Source organism: Leiobunum rupestre, chromosome 3 (genome assembly GCF_980474605.1).
Source record: "Leiobunum rupestre chromosome 3, qqLeiRupe1.1.hap1, whole genome shotgun sequence".
In the NCBI taxonomy this organism is placed as follows: Eukaryota; Metazoa; Arthropoda; class Arachnida; order Opiliones; family Sclerosomatidae; genus Leiobunum; species Leiobunum rupestre.
The window spans coordinates 40999145-41020098 of NC_143386.1; the positions used below are offsets into that span (position 1 = coordinate 40999145).

Genomic DNA, 20954 nt, shown 5'->3' on the forward strand with positions numbered 1-20954 from the left:
ACTGCAAATCTTTATGACATCTGAAGAGCGCCTAAAAACATCGGTTGAACATATAAAATGCCTACATATGTCTTACAGATGTTCCTTACGTATGACTTGGATGCTATTTACTTATTTACAAATGCAATACAGATGTTCAACGTGTACTCTAAGTGGTCTAATCCGTACTCTTTATGTCCATAGGACATCTGTTGAACATGGAACATCTATGTTGCATCTAAAGGGTCGTTTAAGGAGCGCCTGTGTTACATATTAATATCAAATAACCTATGTCTTGCCCTCTTGTTGAGATAGCTGACAGCGGTTTTCAAAAAGTAACGGTTTGGTCGTAGTAATATCGGACTTTGCCAGAAATTGCCATGCAGATAAAATTATCATCACAACAAATAAGTAAGTAGAATTTCATAATAATTAAGTAATACTTAAGTAAATAATGAAGTCATTAAAGATGAGTAAATATATGTATTGTATTTTTCATATAAACAAATGGCCTAGGCTTAACTAAATACAAGTTAAAAAAATGGCACACCTATAATAGTATTTTAACCCTCACTTACCCAATACTGACTAATTATACTTAGAGCAATAATAAGGGTGGTTAAATAATTTTGGATTAAATAGTTTTATTTCTGTGGGAAATTGGCATGAATTAAAGTAATCGCGTTGAACAGAGGTACAGTGTTTTCAAGTTGCTTTTAAATATAGTTGAAAATAAGCATTGTTTTCACTCATTGATTATGGTAGAGGATGGACAATTTTCATAGTCACGGCAATTTACTACTAAAATAAATGCTGTGACTAGTACTGACTACTAAAATTAATCGAAATCTGGGGGCTCACTAGTCAAATTGACTAGTGAAAAATGTACCTAAATATTTTTAAATAGTGGCGAATATAGCGTATTAAAAATTAATCATTCATCAATCCTATTTTATTTTTCAAAAATCACATCATGTAACTCAAGTGATAAAAAACTCCTATTTTAATAGGCGCTTAAATAAAACATCTTCCCAGAAATTGCCAAGAAGTAATATTTCCGACAGCCAGGACTCATAAGTTACTATTTATATAGTGCTTGTTGAAATATTAGAAAGCTGGAAACTTTTCTAGAACATAACATTGGTTTTTTGCTAAGCCTTAACATGGCAAAAAAGTTACCTGGTTAAAAGGAAACACTTGTTGCATACCGTACTGCAAAACTAATACGTTTAGTTCTAAAGGAATTAGTTTTCATCTTTTTCCGAAAGATAATTTTATACGAAATGAATTAACTCTGCTTCCATGAGAAGCCTTAAAATTGCCCGGTAATAGAAAAATATTCCGTATAATTTTAATTATTTATACCATAAGAGGATGATAATAATAATAATATTATCTTCTTATACTTAGTTTTAGTAACATTATATATTTCACCTTAAAATATATTACCGAAAATTAACATTAGTAGTAGTTCCTTATACACGTGAGCCGATTTCTTATCTGACGCAAAATTCTCATGAGGGCAAAAACGCGTCTCCAATTGGCTTATATATGACTTTTTGGCTAGCGATTCTAACGGTTTAACCGACCGACCGGAAATAGTTCCTTCCCAGATGAATTTGGAGAGGGGAGTAAAAACCGAGTATCTTTTATTGAAGCGTCCATTCTGGCAGATAAAGCAAAATGTCCTTCTTGTTTTTATACCCCATTTTATCCAATTGTTTTTCCAATATTTAAATTTTTTGAAAATGACACACCATTATTTTCCCACGCTATTTTACGTAGAGAAAGTTTAAACTTGAGTTGGTAAAAAAATTTTGGTTGCCATAGCAAAACGAATGGCCATTGAAACTTTTCCCTTTAGGAGCTTTCAAGATACATGAAGGTCTACTTAACTAATCGGGGAGAAATATCTCGGGATGTCTCCTTGTAAGTACTCAAATCACTTAAAATTTAAAAAAAACCCCAATCCCAGTCGTGCGCGTTAAATAGCTGTTTGCGTGTTTCTATAAACTCCCCATCGAAGTCAAATATTCGTAACATAAACGAGTCTAGATGGCGCTGCGAAGCTACGCACCTCCGAGAAGCCCATGATCATGGAGGAAGAAGCACTGGAGATTGTGGTAGAAAACGTTTTCGAGCGCTTCCCGAGTTTTCTCCCTCTTCCATGAGACGCGTCAGAAAAGGGGAAGAAGAATATAACTGTAAATGCTCTGTCTAGGCGAACGCGACGCCATCTATTAGGCAGTGAAGTAAACCATTTATTTTTAGGGCTACGTATATCAACTTCAACCACCTTTTTTAAAAATTAAAAGTCATGAGCATGGTCATATATAATCAAAATTATTATTATAAGCTATATTTTCCCATTTTAAAACCGAGGCATAACACTTGAAAGTGCTTACGAATTTGATACAAGAACAACCTGCCATTAATTTTTACCTTCAATATATTAATAAAGACTGAATATCTAAAAAAGAATGGTACTGATAAGTCAAAATTTATCGCTATTTCGATAAAATAGGAACCGCAAAATAAGAAAACTATTTAAAGGGATTCGTTAAATCATTTACCGCCGTTTGAAGATAAATTAGCGTTTATTATCAGTAGATGGCGTCGCGGTCGCATAGCTAGAGGAGCGTTTCCAGTTATATTCTTCTCCCCTTTTTCTGACGCCCCCCCCCAGTGAATAGGGTAAAAACTCGTTTACAATAGTACGTTAAACCGGACCAAATTCTTACTTCACACAGGAATACATACATCTACTAGGAATGCTTATCGCGGCACATTTTCGTCTCGATGTGGCTGACGGTTTTTTGACGTCACTATGTTAACGTAACTAACAACAACGTGAGAGGGGAGCGCGCAGACGGGATTTTTTCTCTAGGTAGGCGGGGCCGAAGCCGTCAGCGTGATTTTACCCTACACGATACGGCAGGATAATCATTCCAAGTAGAGGTATGGATTCCTGCTTCACACTATAGCATACTTTTGTCTCACAAGCTAGCATACTTTACGCAAACGAGCATACTTTGGCCTCACAAGCTAGCATACTTTACGCAAACGAGCACACTTTTGCCCCATAAGCTAGCATACTTTACGCAAACGAGCATACTTTTGCTTCGCAAGCTAGCATACTTTACGCAAACGACCATACTTTTGTCTCACAAGCTAGCATACTTTACGCAAACGAGCACACTTTTGCCCCACACAATTGACACTAATATTAACAAAGTCGGGGAAACGCTTCACTGAATTCTTGCGCAGAAGTGTGCAAGTTTGAGCGTCGCAAGTATGCTAGTTCACGAGTATGATGTATACACCTTTACAGCATCAAGTATATAATAAGGTCCCCGCAGACCCCGCAATGTAGGAAGACCCCAGGGCTTCAGGGGGCCCCTAAATTCCTATCAAATAATATGCTAGATACCGACAAAAACCCCGAAAATAGTTTCGCGGGGGGCCTAGGGTGTCTTAGCTACGCCACTTATGAAGTATAAACGTTCGAAAGTGTCAAATATGATATATCGCGGGTAAAAAGTGTACTAGTTCAGGTACGAATTATACTCGTTCGCGCGTCCAAAGTATACTCGTTTTCGTAAAGTATGCTAGCTCGTGAGACAAAGTATGAGATATAGTAGAAAAGTATACTATAGTGTGAAGTAAGAGTTTTGTCCGGTTTGGCGTGCCATAGTTTCCCCCACAAATTATATCTCGAGGAGACGCAAACAGTTTAAATTTATAAAATGCAAATTTTAACCTTTTAGAGATTATTAAAACCCTCTTATAGGCGCTTAAATAAAACATCCTTCAAGGAAATCGCCAAGAAGTAATAATTCCGAGAGCCAGGACCTGCAAAGACGGTTTATATGGAGCTTGTTGAAATAATGGAAGCTTTTCACCTGTATACAGAACGTCATGTTTTTGTTAAGCCTTATTATGTCAAAAAAAGCTACCTGGTTAAAATGGAACACTTGTTGCTGCCGTAAAGGTGAAATGTTTCCATTATTTTAACAAGCACTATATAAATAGTGTCTTGCAGGTCCTGACTTTCGGAAATATTACTTCTTGGCAATTTCCTTGAAGAGGTTTTATTGAAGAGTCTATAGCGTACCATAAAAAGTTCTTATGCTACAAGAGATTAGTTATGGCTTATGGTCGCGAATAGTTCGAACAAAAATAATCTATACCTACGTACCTTAGGCTGGATGAAATACAGGAATTCGAACCAACATTCTAAGAAGAAAGACTTTGTATCTCTGTGGCCTGATCCCATCGCTACGTATTCCGAGCGTTTCTGGAGTTTTGTTCGATTGAAGTCGCAGCTCCCTCCACCGTCTTCATTTAAAGTGCCGAATGGACAATTGTCGTATCCTTTGGCCATAGCTACGGCCTTTGGCACTCAAGACCCCGATTCGACTTTACCGCCCTTTGCCATCAAAGTTAAATATTCATAACAGAAACGAGTCTAGATGGCGCTGCGGAGCCAGGCTCCTTCGAGGACTCTGGAGCAGGGTTGGACATAAAGATATTTTTTTTAGTAGTCATCCTGACTAGTGAGCCTCCTATCTTAATTTATTTTAGTAGTCACTCACTAGTGGGGGTATAAAAACAATAAGGACAGCCAACCTCTTGCTTTACCCGACAGAATTAAAATAGGAGTTAATTATCACTTGAGTTACATGACTTAGAGTCTTTGACTAGTTTAAAATATTTTCATTGATAATATCATCAAATGACGCATTAATTTGAGATAGAAATTCTGAATCAGAACTTGTATGAGGTGCAGTGGACAGTCGGGACTCTTGATTTTCTACAAGCATGTTGTGAGTTTTTTTTTAAATAAAATGGGATTTATGAATGATGAATTTATGATACACCATATTCGCCGTTATTTATGAATATTTAGGTAAACTTTGACTAGTGAGCCCCCATAATTCGATTAATTTTAGTAGTGAGAGCATTTATTTTAGTAGTCAGAGCATTTATTTTAGTAGTCAGAGCATTTATTTTAGTAGTCAGAGCCTTTATTTTAGTCATAGACATAATAAAGAAATAGACACCTTACGCGGAGTTTGATTTGCCAAAAATATACGGGAGCGATAACTAGCAGACAACCGGTATTTGTTCCGTATTCCTGTGGTACCACGTTTAAGCGACGCCTGTCGATTAGGCGAGAAAATACAAAATCATCACGTGACACGTCACACATGTTCGTGTTTGTAATCTTTTAGGTACTCTGACGTGATTCGCGAATATTTTGGCCGTGAGAATTTAAAATAAGGTAAATTTTTATTATAATTTTTAAATAAGTCAATTAATTCTTTCAAAACCCAAATAAAAAGCAGCAGATGATCTTATAATTAAAAACAAAAACATTCTAATTGCGAAATGATATTTTGTCAAAGGCTTAAGTATCTATCCGGTTTGTTGTGGTTATGGCTTGTTATGGGAATATTCTGAGATTCTAAATTGTAAACAAAAGTAAATGGAATTTTGATGAAAAGGATGATTCTACCTTGGATTAATAATGATTCTACTAAAGGTATGTAGCTATTGTCCTTGAAATAAAATTAGCTTTGACAATTTAAGTTTGATGGCTTGACCCTTCATTTCTAGATTTTTGTCCTTCGCTAATTTGTGGAGTCTGAGCTTGCAATATAAATTAATAACTTTCTTAATGATGATGTTCGATGGAAACCAAAGCAGAGTTGGAATGGCTTTTGGTGTGACCCACCTTTTGCCATTTACAATTTGTATATCCCGTTCTAAAAAGTGATCATTACAAATTAAATCATGATTTGAATGTGTCGCGATTTACAGCAATTGTCCATTGAGAAAGTATTGTAGGTTTCGTTATAAAAAGATTTTAAATAAGAATGAATATTCATAAAAATAATATGATAATTTAATCCTACTTATGGAATGAAACCTTTTCCGGTATTGTTTTACTTGTTATTGCAATGCATAAAAACACTAAATTAACCTTTTTTACCAAATAAAAACAAGATTTTTAGTAGAAAACACTTTTTCTATAACTTTTTAATAAAAAAATCACCAAAACGAATTATGAAACATGTTAGCTAACATAAAAGTACTACCCGTTTATCAAATTCACCCCTAAAGTTTTTGCGTCTGATTTTAAACCGGATAAATATTCCTAAGCGTTAGGTACTACATGGCCTAGGCCAAGCGCTCACTACTCCTCGTAACGTCTCTGTCCTGGCTTCCACAAGCCTTGCTTCGTAACGGAGACAATGCCTTTTGGAAGGCAGGACGGATACGAAACAGAGAGCCAGTGGGCGCCTAGTCCAAAGCGCCACTTAAGTTTAGTGGCGCTTTATAAGTAGGATTAAACTATCATATTATTTCAATGAATATTCATTCTTATTTAAAATCTTTTTATAACTATAGGTTTCCCTTATCTAAACCTACAATACTTTCTCAATGGACAATTGCTGTAAATCGCGACACATTCAAATCATGATTTAATTTGTAATGATCACTTTTTAGAACGGGATATACAAATTGTAAATGGCAAAAGGTGGGTCACACCAAAAGCCATTCCAACTCTGGTTTGGTTTCCATAGAATTAAAACAAGTAAAAATAGTCAAAATAATTTTTTTATTTAATTTAAAGAAATTACATCCAGTTGAAAGTGAAATAGAAAAAACCGGTGATGCTAACTTCTCACCTTTAAATTTTGACCAAGGATCATTTCGTGTAGGTTTAATTATGTTATCAAAATTTGAGTAAGATCTCCTTGGTTTTTAGCCAATTTTGTTTAGTTGTTATGAAGAGATATTCCTCTCTCTATAAAAGAAATGTAGTCTAAGAACTAGAACTTGCTGTATTACGAAATATTGTTGGCATGGACATCTTACCAGATCACCACGAACATGTTTGATGCTGAAGATGGAATCGAACATCATCATTAAGAAAGTTATTAATTTATATTGCAAGCTCAGACTCCACAAATTAGCGAAGGACAAAAATCTAGAAATGAAGGGTCAAGCCATCAGACTTAAATTGTCAAAGCTAATTTTATTTCAAGGACAATAGCTACATACCTTTAGTAGAATCATTATTAATCCAAGGTAGAATCATCCTTTTCATCAAAATTCCATTTACTTTTGTTTACAATTTAGAATCTCAGAATATTCCCATAACAAGACAACCACAACAAACCGGATAGATACTTAAGCCTTTGATCATCTGCTGCTTTTTATTTGGGTTTTGAAAGAATTAATTGACTTATTTAAAAATTATAATAAAAATTTACCTTATTTTAAATTCTCACAGCCAAAATATTCGCGAATCACGTCAGAGTACCTAAAAGATTACAAACACGAACATGTGTGACGTGTCACGTGATGATTTTGTATTTTCTCGCCTAATCGACAGGCGTCGCTTAAACGTGGTACCACAGGAATACGGAACAAATACCGGTTGTCTGCTAGTTATCGCTCCCGTATTTACCCCCCGTAGAATCTTGGGTCTATTTCTTTATTATGTCTATGATTTTAGTAGTAAAATGCCGTGACTAGTGCCTTATGTCCAACCCTGCTCTGGAGCCTATGATCATGATATGTAGCGTCTGCTATTGTGAAATAAAGGTATCAAGCCTAAAACCGTGCGTCGTATTTGTTCTGTGGTATCAAGGAAAAAACGGAAAACAGTTAACAATTATAATAAAATGCGCATATGAACCTTTTCTAGACTCTATTTCATCCATCATAACCATTTAATACGCGTAATAGACCTTTCCATAAATGTTCGTTACGGTAAGAGGTGGGAGGAAAACTGTCTTCGCAAGGATGATTTAGATCAACGCCATATATATTACTCCTTGTTTTTACCCTCGCTCTTGAGCTCGGTATGTCGTCTGCTACCGGGTGTAAGTATTTACAAAACACGGCGGATTAAAATTAATCCAAGTTATATTGTTAAATTTGTTATATCAAATGTTTAAAGTATAAAAGTATTTATTTACTTAACTAGTCACAAGAGAAGATGTTTTAAATATTTAAAATAACGAAAAATTTATTACGGTTTCGATGATGTTTAACAGTTGGTTGCACGAAAAATCGATAGTAATGTCATTGTCGAAACAAATTTCCAAGCCTAAGTGTACTAATTTTGAGTTCGAAACTGACCTTTTTCGCTCCCCAAAATCCTGAAATTTTCCGAGAATTTTTCTCCTCCGTAGCACGAGCAATTTGTGGCAAATCGAAGCTGTAGTTTTATTCCTAAAATAGAAGGAACTGAAGTGGAGCGATTCTGTTTACTTGTAGAAGTTTTCCAACCAGAGATTTTTAATCGTAATATTAGGCTTATTTTCGAAATAAAAAATAAAAGCCTAAAAATTATCTTTACAAATCACGCGGCGCGGCGCGAGGAGCCTTCGGTTTCATATCGTTTTTCTACTACGTAGCCTTTTGCAGGCCTATTTCAATATCTCTTTCTATAAAATAATATATACGCATACATGTATAAAAAGTGTTATTTTTTGGAGCGCGCGCTTCCTAATATTTCCGTGTAGAGGGTCTCGTGCGTTTTCGCGCGAGCTCAACAAAATCAAAAATATGCGCGTGCTCTCTAACTTTAACTGCACGATGAACCAAATTGCTTGACTCTACGGCGCGCACGGAGCACGAGCACCGTATACAAATTCTGTTAGTAGAATCCCATGGTTCAATAGGGGTTTTTTTTTGTTTTCGTCCACGGAATTAGTAGCATCACAGTGGCATCAAGAATTTGTATGCAAGCCTAGACTCTATGTTGAGTAAAGCGACCAATGAGATAACTCGTAGTCAATGACGTCAATGACCACGGCAAAATTCAAAAACATTTCCCGTTCTTTTAATTATTTCTAATTATCTACGAAACGTAAAGCAACGAAACTTTATATTCGGGTATTTTAAACGTAATTTCTTCGTTTAAAAGTAATATTAAGGCGGTAACGAATAATTTTCAACTTACTCTTTAACATTTCATTGACAGTCACAGTAGTATATCAGGTAAAGATTGTTGTATATCATAAAATACTAGCTAATAAATATCGAAGTATTAACGATACTTTCAAAGAGTTGATATGAGTATTGCAATAATAATTCATTTAATTAGTATCGAAAATAAATTAAAATTAGTTTGAACTCCGATGTCACTAAGCCTAACCCGAGCTCCGTGTCAAATGTTTGGGGAAATCTTACCGGAAAATGCCAAAAGTACAGCCAACTTATTGTTTAGTTCGGTTTAGATTTAGCGAAATTTTGTTGTTTGTGACGTAGTGAAAGCACGTAGAAATATTTTATGGGACAACTCTAAATTTAGTTGTTGAGCTATCTTCTCTCTTGATTGTATGGTGCGGCATAAAGTATGAGCCTTGTTCATTATTGATTGGTTTCTCAACAGGTTCAGCAATTCCCATTTTCAACTGTTCGTCAATGACCTTCTTGTACGGATTTTTAAAAATCTTTTTCAAGTACATTAATTCGTCTTTAGGCCATGTTGTAGTTATTAGGCAAAATACTTTTCTCTGTTTTCCATGGAAATCGTACATGGTATCGACCATCCAAGAACTCTGTATTTGCTTCAAAGTTGATCCCCATGACTTCAAACTGGCCATATTTAATTGCAATTTCCTTAAGATAACTCGCCAACCCCAATAGTGAAAGTTGAGCGAGCACCCATGCTAATAATTTATTGATGTAGTGCTTACCTGATTTGGCTCCTTCATTCTTAATGGATACTCCCGAGACCCGATACCTAAAAGCCCGTCTTAAGACCTTTTGGGGCCCTGGGCTAAATTATTTCTTAAGACCTTTGCGATCCCCAACGGTCAGCCTTTGTATGTCTAAATTCAATTCAACTATTTAATAATCAAACCAAAACTTTTAATTTCAAAAGTATAACATAGGCGTACTGAAAATTAGATTTTTACTGACAGTGACTCGCTGTTAGGTTTTATAAATTGTTGGTACCGTATGATACGCGATGTGGCGGTAAGTCAAATTACTTTGGACGTAACTAAAAGATACATAATATTAAATGAGCATAAATAATATTTAACTATAGTGAGTTGCAGGCTAAGAAAGACAAAATATATAGTACAATCGGCGCAAGGATGCCTCAGATCGTTTCCGGTCATTCCACCGCGCGAAATTTGAATTTTGGCCATTTTACGGTCAAATTCAAATTTTGCTCTTTTTGTCGTCTTTTAGCGCCATCTAGAGACCGAAATTGGAATCTTTATTTTTTAATTTCATAATTGTGGTGGCGAGCAAATTTAAAAGATAAGGCATTCCTATCATTCTTAAATATAAAATAGTATTATAATTATTTATTTTTGTAAATTTATTTCTACGTCTTACCAGTTAAATCGGCAGTTTCTTTTAAAATAGTTACCACGCTTTCTTGGGGGTAACGTTGTCTTAATGAGCTATAGACGTTTAAAATTATATTTTTCTCTTTACTTGTTAACAATAAACCTTTATCATGCTTTTTATAGTAACCTCTTGGGCTATTTAAAATATTTGGAGCTTCAATTATCGAACCTTCTTTAGCTGCATTCAGTAATTAAACTCATGACAACATGAAATTAAAAATTAGATTCCAATTTCAGTTCCAAGATGGCGCGAAAAAACGATGAAACTCACGAAATTTGAAATTGACTGTAAAGTGGTCAAATTTAAATTACGCGCGGTCGACTGGCCGGAAATGGTCTGAGGTATCCTTGCGCCGACTGTACTATATATTTTGTCTTTCTTAGCCTGCAACTCACTATATCTAAACCCTAATCCATAGAAAGAGGTTGTATGGCTGGCCTTTCCGGGGCCCCAAAACTGACTGGGGGCCCTGGGCTGTAGCCCATTTAGCCCATGCCTTAAGACGGCCCTGCTACAATATCTAAAAACTAGTCATAGGCCACCGTCATTGACTTAGTATAATTATTAATTTGTAATACATGGTGAAAAGTTAATAAAGAATAACTTTTATTAATAGTAGATGTTAAAATATATTTTTAGATTATATGATATATTTAATGATTTTTACACCTGTACATCTAGGAGCAACATACACAGCACCCCACACAAATAGAACTCATCCCGCTAAAAGTCGTGCATTTTCTTTGGTTAGAGGCTTTAGCGCCTTCTGCTATCGGAAGGGGGAAATTCGGAGGTTGTCTTCCCCCTTTCCGTAAAACGTTCAAGGTTCGTCCAATGAAATTTGTACACAACATGGCGTTACAGTGTTTAAAGGTTAGCTGCGTTCTCCTTGTGTTTGTTGATCCTAGCTGGCACGAAGGGGAGCTATAATTTTCGCTTCATTTTTGAATCATGCACCATATTTAAATTTACTATTTTTCATTATAAAGTTAACCAGGTTCTTTTCTTATGTAGAAAATTGCAAGTTAACTTAACCCTAAATTTGGCACGATTTCGAAATTAGAGTTCAAATACAAAGTTTATTGCGCGTGCCCAAAGTCGTAAACTTTCCCTTAGCCAATCGTTGGCCTTATCTGTGATGTCACACTCTTCGAAAGAAGCCAATCCCGAAACGTTTGTAATATTAATGAAATGTCAAATAGAAGTTTTAAGATTAAATAGCTGGCCGGGGATATTGAGGCGTATCTCTGTAACGCTGCGACTGGAAGGACAAAGTTAGGGATGTTTGTTTGCGATTCGAATCGTTAAGCGTAACAAAAGTGTTACAGTATCTTCCGCAAAGGCATCTTTTCGGATTCCACCTCGTTTGCTACTTCAAAAGTACGGCTGCTATCATGGTGTGCGAAGCCCTAGGCTGCAACTGAGTGAGAGATGAGTGAAGAGCGCTAAAATAGTTTGAACACTGAGAGCTGAGGCTCCAGGAAAGCGCTTTAACTTCTCTAGCTTGAAGAGAAGTGTTCGGCTAGAAACCTAGCTTCTGATTCCGCAAACAAACAGACCTAACATTTTATTACAATTGGTGGATCTCAAAATTCATTTTGCGCGTGAAAATACGCCGTCATGTTAGGGTATAAAAGCAGGTAAATATGCCTGCTATACCTCAAAATGTAAAGTATCGTGTCCCGCGCAAAAACGTCATTTTGAAATCGGTCAATTTAGAAATGTTGTTTCTTTTGGTTAGATTTCGTCTCATTTACGCACGGCAAAATTCCCTAAATAGGGATTATTTAAATCTGGTTAACGCGCTTATCGTCTGGTTTTGGGGTGGGAACAGTTAAGAAAAGGTTTCAAAACTTGTTATCAGAAGTAAATGAGCCGAAGTTATCAGACTGCTATACTCCCCATGTTGGAGGTGTTTTCCTTATGAAGGTACATTTTGACCTCGAATTTGAAATTTTGCGCGCTCCTAGGTTGAAAAAAAAACGTGTTTTTTTTATGAAACCATTTTTTATACATAGAAATAGCTATACCCATAATTCTCAAGTGCAATTTATCGCGTCAAAAGACGGGAATGGAAATTAGCTTTTATTTGACTCGATTTTCGTATAATTTTCATAAGGAAAACGCCCTCCGATTCTGAGCGCTATTCCGATACCTTCGGTTCATTTACTTCTGTTATTTAATATTACAAATTGAGTATAATTGTATTTATGTAATTAATATTTTTTAATACAATTAAAATAAAGTTTCATATATTTTTAAAGATAATCACGAGTTTTCTTAACTATATAAAACTTTAATTAAAAAAAAAACAGAACTAGAAGTGAACACATTTTGTTTTGTAATAATTAACTAACAAGGAGAGTACCCGAGGTGTTTATTGCCGATTTTGTTCAAAGTCGGGCGTAATGTAGACCTATATGAGATATGAAATTTCCCAAAAGGAGACGTTGCACTACCCATTCGATTTGCCATGGCAACCGAAAATGTTTTTGAACACTTCAAACAAAAATAAGATCTTTACCTTATTTTACCCAATTGTTTTTCCAATTTTACTCCAAAAATGTTCCAAATTCCCCAAACTTGATAAAATTTACCTAAATGTGGTCCAAATTACCCATTTCGTGATTTTCAAATTTTTTAAAAAATTTCGTAAACCGAGAAAATCCCATGCTTTTTTAAATGGAGATTTTTTTGTTTTAAGTGATCATAAACATTTTCGGTTGCCATAGCAAATCAAATGGGTGTGCAACGTCTCCTTTTGGGAAACTTCATATCTCATCTAGGTCTACATTACGCCCGACTTTGACAAAATCGGCAATAAACACCTCGGGTACTATCCTTGTAAGTATTATCAGAAGTTTATAATAAACCCCTTTCTGGTATTATAAAACTTTTAAAATAAAATTTTAAATACTGGATTCAAACCCGCAGATATCAGATTCTAATGTTAGCTTTATGCTTTACGTAGAAGGCTGAATAAAAGTCTCGACGCTGATTAGTTGCTGGTTCAATTAACAGGTTTTGTATTTAATTAGTACATTTTGCCGCGCGTTGATTTTCCAAATTATGTTAATTTCTAATTTAATTTGGTTATTGAATTGCGGAAGAGAAATAAATGAGGTTTGTTTGATTTCGTTAGATACGTAATAACTTGAAACCTGTTTAGAGCTCATTTCCAATTTAGACCCTTAATTAAGCGTCTTAAGATATTCTTTTCTATCTCTTCCCGCTCTCGACAACACTTCAGTTGGCTTGTTTCATTTTTGAGTGAAGCAGAGTACACGACGAAGCAATACGCGGTTTTGGACTAAAGTACTGCTAGACTTCGTATTTGTAATTGCTGCGATAATATTATAACTGAGACGAACTATTGTCCATGAACGCATAACGTGGTCTTGTAAAGAAGGGCCTACGACTTATTCTCAGGGGCGTGCCAACCACGGGGGCAACTGGTTAAATAAAAGCAGACTTTGCGCAGAGTTGTAGCTTAATCATTATACTTCTTAGCCAACCTTACAGGCCGACTAAACACGCGACACCCTTGTGTTTGGTTTTCTATATCTCGTCAATTTTTCGGGCGCAGCCTATTTAACAAGGTATGTGCTTATAATATTATTTCCCCCCCCCCCTCGTAAAAAGGTTGGCACGCCCCTGCTTGTTCTCCTACCTCAAACAAATCTTGGACCCGCCACTGACAGCGCCGGTTCTGGTTTTCTAGCCGCTTTTTCACAAACATACATCGTTTCCCAGAACTCCTGCTCTAGGTAAATAGATGGTTTGCCAAATAGCCTGAGGGAAAACTAACAGGTTTTATTTGAATGCGTTTATTTCTAATAGATGGCGCCATTTGTTTTGTGGGATGGAAATTGATATTGATTTATTAGCCAAACAAAGCAATTTCTAACACCATTTATACTATGTTTTATGTCAAAACAAGTTCAAATAAAGAAAACGGCATACAACAAACACAAAAATATTAATATATTTTCGTGGTTTTTAAATTATATTACATTTCTTCGTTTCTGACTGTTGGCGCCATCTGGCGCTATTTTTGTTTTCAATTTTATCTTCATATTCATTACCGTTTCTGATCACTTTTCTTTGATATTTTTATGTATTCATGTTCCAGCCTTAAAGGGAGTATGAACTACTTAGAAAAATCGTCTGCTAACGCGCGTCACGATTTGTTTTTAACGTAACTAGCGCCAATCATCCCTAGCTTCTGTTAAACCTGGTGGCTAAAATGCGAAATTCATTGATTCTATATCAACATGCGAGTTCATACTCACATTATGTTAAAGTTCAACTTCGGAATACACGAAAACGTGTATTCGTGTAGAAGTAGCTTTATGTAGTACAGACTGTACCATGTACGTGTTCTCTCTTCGAGGTTTTCCGCTCGGGCTTAATCTCTCTATTATTTAAATATTTCGCTTCCTGAGGGTAAAAGTCTAGCAAGTCGAGATTTCTTAAAGAAATTCTAAATCAGAATCCACTAATATTTTTACATTACTTTAATTTCAGTGTTGTTTTAACCTTACTTTTAGTGTGTTTCAATTATTATATTATTATCGCAATTATTATAGAAATAAAACTAAAAACTTGGTTATCTCAAAATGGCGCTTTTTTGACTCTCGCTATCATATAGCATGATAATGTAGTCTAGAGTTGTAAGTCGGAAAATTTTCCGGAAAATGACCGAAGCCTTTTTTCCGGAAAATTTTCCGTATTTTTCCGAAGTAAATAAAAAAAGTTTTAATTCCATGTTTAGTCTAATATTGTTTGCAAATTCAAATACAGCGGCATTTTCGCCTCATTTTTTCGAATCTAAAAGTAAAACTAAACCTCTAGACTAGTTTAAACTAGAGGTCGGCGGAACAAATAAATTAAAAATTCCAATTAATCATTAAAATTAGTATTATTTGTTTTATACGAATAAATTATACGATTAAACAACGATTTAACATGCAAAATTAATCATTTTTTTTCGAATATTTCAGAATAATTCTCGGTTATGGATAAATATAAACAATCGTATAACTTCTTATCGAAACGCCAACCACCTCTAGTTTAAACTGATTAACAATGTAACACTGTTAATGTTTTGTAGTATGTTTACTGTTATTAGATATTTTATATCGATAAAAACATTAAAAACCCTTTAAAAAGTAAATGTTTCAATTTTTTATTTTTCGCATTTTATTTTTCCGGAAAATTAACAAAAATCTCATGTAGTCTATTTGTCGTATCGTATTATAAATTTTCTGTTGACTGTTAAACTGTAAAAATTGGCGAAGCCTTTCGGAGCTCGCCGTCTAAAAACGCTAATAATAATAATAAGGGAAAGTTTTGCGGATAAAATTAAATTTATTATTAACGCTGTTTCGTTCATGATTGAGATACTTTCGGGACAACGAAATATAACGAATTATGGATAATTAATGAGATTATCTGATAGAAATCGTGCGCTCACATTCAGACAATATACGCTTAAGTCAATAAGTAATCCGGAGAATGTAAAGAATACTAAAGAAAACTAACTTCCGAAGAGCTAATTTTAGTGCAACGATGCCAACTTCACGAACCGATATTTATGTGGTTTTTCCAGCCATATTCGAGGAATCTCGCGTCATAAATAAATAATTATTCCATTATCTTAGCCGAGTAGAAAGTAAGAAAGACGTTAAATCGATTTTTTTGGTAAGAAATATTTTAGTTTTACATTTTCTTATTAAACATAGCGTTTTTAACCTGTATCAGAAGTATATTAATATCGGTTACTGAGAAGTTATCATCGGCCAATATCACTAATGGTATTCCCTTGAAACAATAGACCATTCTATAAAATTCTATTTACTTTTGTGTATAGAGAGGTTGAAGGTTATGACCCGATTTTCCATTATTATCTGTCATCTGGCAAACATGCAAACCTAGTTGGCTGGTCGATATAAAATATAACAAAATAAATGTATTATGTCTAGCTCGAATAAGGACGCAACATTATCCAAATTCTTAAAACCAAAGAATAATGACAGTTGCCAGTCTTACAGCTATAGCTTTAAAGTCTTTGCCATAGAATGGTCTATTAAAGTATCCTTATATGCTTTTTCAAAACTACTTTCGGAAGTAAAAATAGTTCTATTAAAACGGGCAAACTATAAATAAGTAAATTTTACATCATTATACCCTTTTCAGACGATGCTTACAAAACTGTGTTTACACTCCTTTAATCAAAGTTTTTTTATACTGAAATATGTATGAAACATAAAATTTTGTTTCATAAGCAGTGTTTGAAAAGTGCACGTTCGTCTCAGCATAATCATTAGCCCTAAGTACAAATAAAAACTTTATCGATTATGTTATATTTGGCAGGGTGGCGAAGTAATTAGCACTTTCGCCTCCGGGTTCGATCCCAACTTGTGGCACTGGGTGTAAACTCCTTCCGCGTTGAGTTTCCAGATATCTGCCTGTCTGTTAAAGGGGTTTCCTCCAAGTTCTTCGGTTTCCTCTTTCCATAAAAACTTGCGGATGTAAGGATGTTTAATTACCCTGTTAAAAGAACCTCAATTTTGCAATGGAGGTTATAAACATAGCATGACCCCCTATAAAATCCTATATTTTTAGCAAAATCACCAAAAAGTCCTATAAAATCCTTTAATTTTGATATTTTGCCCATTTCAAATCCCGCCACTCAGTTAAATTGCTAGATTTAGCTATAGGATAAATTCCTTTACAAAGTCATTATAATCATGGTTAGCTACTAGTGTATTTTTGCGATAAAATGCATGTTAAATAGTTTCTACTTTTAGACTTTGTTTTTAAATTCATAAAGTTAGTAAGTGAAATAGCTTATATAGTCCTATAAAATCCTATAATTTGTAAAAGGTGGGCCTATAAAGCGAGGGGCTAACCGCTCTTAGAAAGTCTGTACACCGGATTACGCTAAGATTAGCACTGCCAAAGGCAGGGACTTCAAAGATTACGCGTAATCCCATTAGTACAGTGAAAGGTACGGCTCTGTACACCGATTACGCGGAGTGATCAGCCCCTCGCTATAAAGTCCTATATTTTTAGTAATTTTTTATTTGAGTGGGGGCTTACTATTTTTATTATTATTATTCTTCGATTTCTAAACTTTTACCTCAAACTTTCCAAAGTACGATAAAAATACGTTAATAAAATTTATTACAAATCCAGACAAAAGTAACTTTTTCCCCCTATCGCGAAACAGTGAAATCTCTCTAAATTTCTCATTAGAAAATTTCTGTGGAAGTTAAGGAAGTGAAAAATTGATACGAAAGAGTTAAAAGGGTTTTGAGTTTGCCAAAAAAAAAGGAAGAGAAAACGGAGCATCAGTGAAATCGAAAAATCGAGCGAATCTAACAAACGAGAGGGCGATACGCGAGGCTAGGCTAACGATAAACTACATTCATCCCTGGAGTCAAATCGCCAGAAAAGGAAGTGCACGAAGAAAAAAGATTTTCTTGAAAGAAAATAACATACGGGAGGAGAGAGATCCAGAAGCGGGGATCGCTTGATTTATTTGGCAGTCACCTCAAAGGATGGCCGCTAATCTAATTCCCAAACCCTCCCCGCCATGATCCGAGAACCACCACCGCGATCGACTCCTTTTGTTAGCAACGATTGGGCCGTGTAATAATTCACTAATTACTCATTCCAACAAATCATCTATTTTCCTAGATCCTTTTTCTACATAGATCTCTAAAAACTAATTCTTTTTCAGCTTCTCTTCATTCCATTTAGGGAGCTTAAGCTTACTTTTAAATATCGTTAAGATAAAGGATCATTTTTGTATTTATTATTAATTCGGTATAGAGGTTTTACTTTAAGCAGATTTTGGTATTTTAAGTTTATTTCACGAGGGTTTGCTATTCTATATTTACCGCGATTTCCGGGAAATTCGGAGGTATGATTGTCTAAATGACATCGCAATGTAAATTTAGGTACATTTGATTTAAAACCCATTGTTTTAGCCTTGGTAATCGCTTTGTAATCGTTAGGATAAAGTTAACAAATAATTAGAAAATAACTTCTTGTAGGAAAGTTAACAATTTTAAATATAATCTACACTCTTATACAAGTTAGCTCTACACGTTGTCGAGGGACCCTCTTTCGGTTATTGTAATTTACTTATTTCGAACTTACTAATCTTTAAAACTTTAAACTTAAAATTCCAAGAATTAGAGGTTTGTGTGATGTGTAAAAATGATAAACATTTATAAAATTCCTAAGAATTAAATGATGTTTCTACGTTACCCTTTATAATTTCTTACACATAGTGAACTTCAGCGTGTAACCATTGAGTTGGGAATAAATAGAGGTACAACTAAATGTGGCTGGCGCGGGACCACTTTCGTTCAATAAGGATACTTTATCAACTTTATCGTTCTACCGTGGCGGCATCCGTCTCTAGTGGTGGCAACTATATTGCAATTGAATTTTTTCGCGAATCTAATGCGAAATTGAAATGTATGATTACTCGTAACAAACCAACCTTTGAAGTTGTTTAAAAATAATTTTATTCTGTCAACACGATCCTTTTTAACTCAAGTTACGATTAGTTAGCAGTTCTTTGGAGAAGCAGTTTACATTTTATCAAAGGGATTTAGTACATTGAGCGCCATCTGCATTACGAAAAGCGAACTAGGCACGAGCGAAATTCGAAAAAATAACGCGAAATACAAAATAATATCTAATTATAGGAAAAATTGTTAAATTATAGGAAAATAAAGGAAACCATTGAATTACAGGAAAAATTATAAAATAAAGGAAGAATGGTCACCCTGTTGATGTTTGCTTGATGCGCTTGTCGTCATAGTGACGTAGCAAGTTACCGAACGGTGTTATTTCTAGTCAGCGCTGTTTTAAAAGATGGCGGCGATAAATGTTACGGGGCCCGAAAATCAGAGGAAGTAAAAAATATTATTTTCCATAATTAATGAGTTGGTAAATGACGAAATTGTTGACAACTATATAATTAAAATTTATTAACAACTTTATTCTTTATTGTTGCAACGATCAGTCTTTTATTTAAAAAGCGAAAATGGTCATTGCCCAACCAGTAGAATTGTTGATTAAAACTACAGTTGTATAATTTTAACTCCTCCGCCAGCTTAACTGTAAAAACTCACGGGTTTGACGTCCAGACATAAAAAACGTTCAGTTTTGGGGGCCCGGAAAGGCCAGCCATACAACCTCTTTCTAGGGATTAGGGTTTAGATAGTTAAATATTATTTATGCTCATTTAATATCATGTATCTTTTAGTTACGTCTAAAGTAATTTGACTTATCGCCACATCGCGTATCATACGGTACCTACAATTTATAAAACCTAACAGCGAGTCACTGTCAGTAAAAATCTAATTTTCAGTAGGCCTATGTTATACTTTTGAAATTAAAAGTTTTGGTTTGATTATTAAATAGTTGAATTTAGACATACAAAGGCTGACCGTTGGGGATCGCAAAGTTCTTAAGAAATAATTTAGCCCGGGGGCCCAAAAGGTCTTAAGACGGGCCTGTCTCCGAGATGGTTTTAATGAGCATCGGATGCCCATCGTGACGTCCATTCGGAAACGTGAAAAATCGTACCGTAACAAAATGTTGGCATCGATTACTCATCGATGTTTTTTATGAGCGTTAACTGAACGTACCCTACAGGTTCGGGACAAAGTGGGTAGCATTTTCGTGTCGCAACAAGATAAGCCGGGTTCAATTCCAACTTATGGCAATCGGTAAACTTGGAACTACTCCAGCGTAAGGTTTGCCAGTTCTCTCCCAACTAGTTAGAGGGGTTTTCCTCCGAGTTCTTCGGTTTACCCTTTCCATAAAAATGTGTTAAGGTTAACGGTAATAATGAGTGTAGGGAGCTGTTGACTCGCGTGTCGTAAAGAGCTTGCAACCACCCACTTACGCGTTGTAACTAGGGCTCGGCGTCGTTCGGATAGGAAATTTTCCGTTCATTTATTTTATATCCGTATCCGAAAATTATCCGAATAAAAACTTATTTGTTGAATATTAAATCGTATAATAGTCGGGAATAATATCCATTAATAAACAGTTAAACGAATTTTTTATGATTAACTGAAATTTTGGTGGTTAATTTATCCGTTTCCTCGAGCTCTAGTTGTAACTCGACCACCTATGATTAAGGAATTGAAATCGCCTGGGCGGCCTGGCGTATTTACCTCGCCAAAGAGATTTTTATAAATTTAAGAAGTTCTGATTTTAATAAACGCTTTAAATTAAAAATATATCTACATAAAACTACGATTAACTTTAAAAAAAACTACGATACATTCCATAATAAAATTTAATATCGCTAAGAAGACGGTTAAAACGAATTTCTCCATAAGAACACACACACTTCGTATCGTCCTTTCATTACCTCAACGGAACGATGTGCCGAGTAATTTCAATATTTACCTTTAAAGAAACCCTGCACTCTACCTCGCCATTGACAGGGGTGTCCCGATTAAATTTAGCTTCCCCTCAATCCTGGAAGGATATTGCCATCGCGTGGGCTTAAGAGGACACGTCCAACGTACAGAAATCAAACAACGGGA

The 20954-nt window shown here is 35.1% G+C and overlaps 1 protein-coding gene across 1 annotated transcript in view; it reads left to right on the forward strand.

Annotated features, from left to right (window-relative positions):
* Nucleotides 1-316: 316 nt before the first annotated feature.
* LOC149951791 (cell adhesion molecule Dscam1-like) overlaps nucleotides 317-20954 on the forward strand; it is a 228817-nt gene continuing 208179 nt past the window's right edge. Inside the window, exon 1 of the mRNA XM_090168209.1 lies at nucleotides 317-390. Coding sequence (XP_090024335.1) covers nucleotides 360-390 — 31 coding nt within the window. The 5' untranslated portion in view covers nucleotides 317-359. The remainder of the gene's footprint in view (nucleotides 391-20954) is intronic.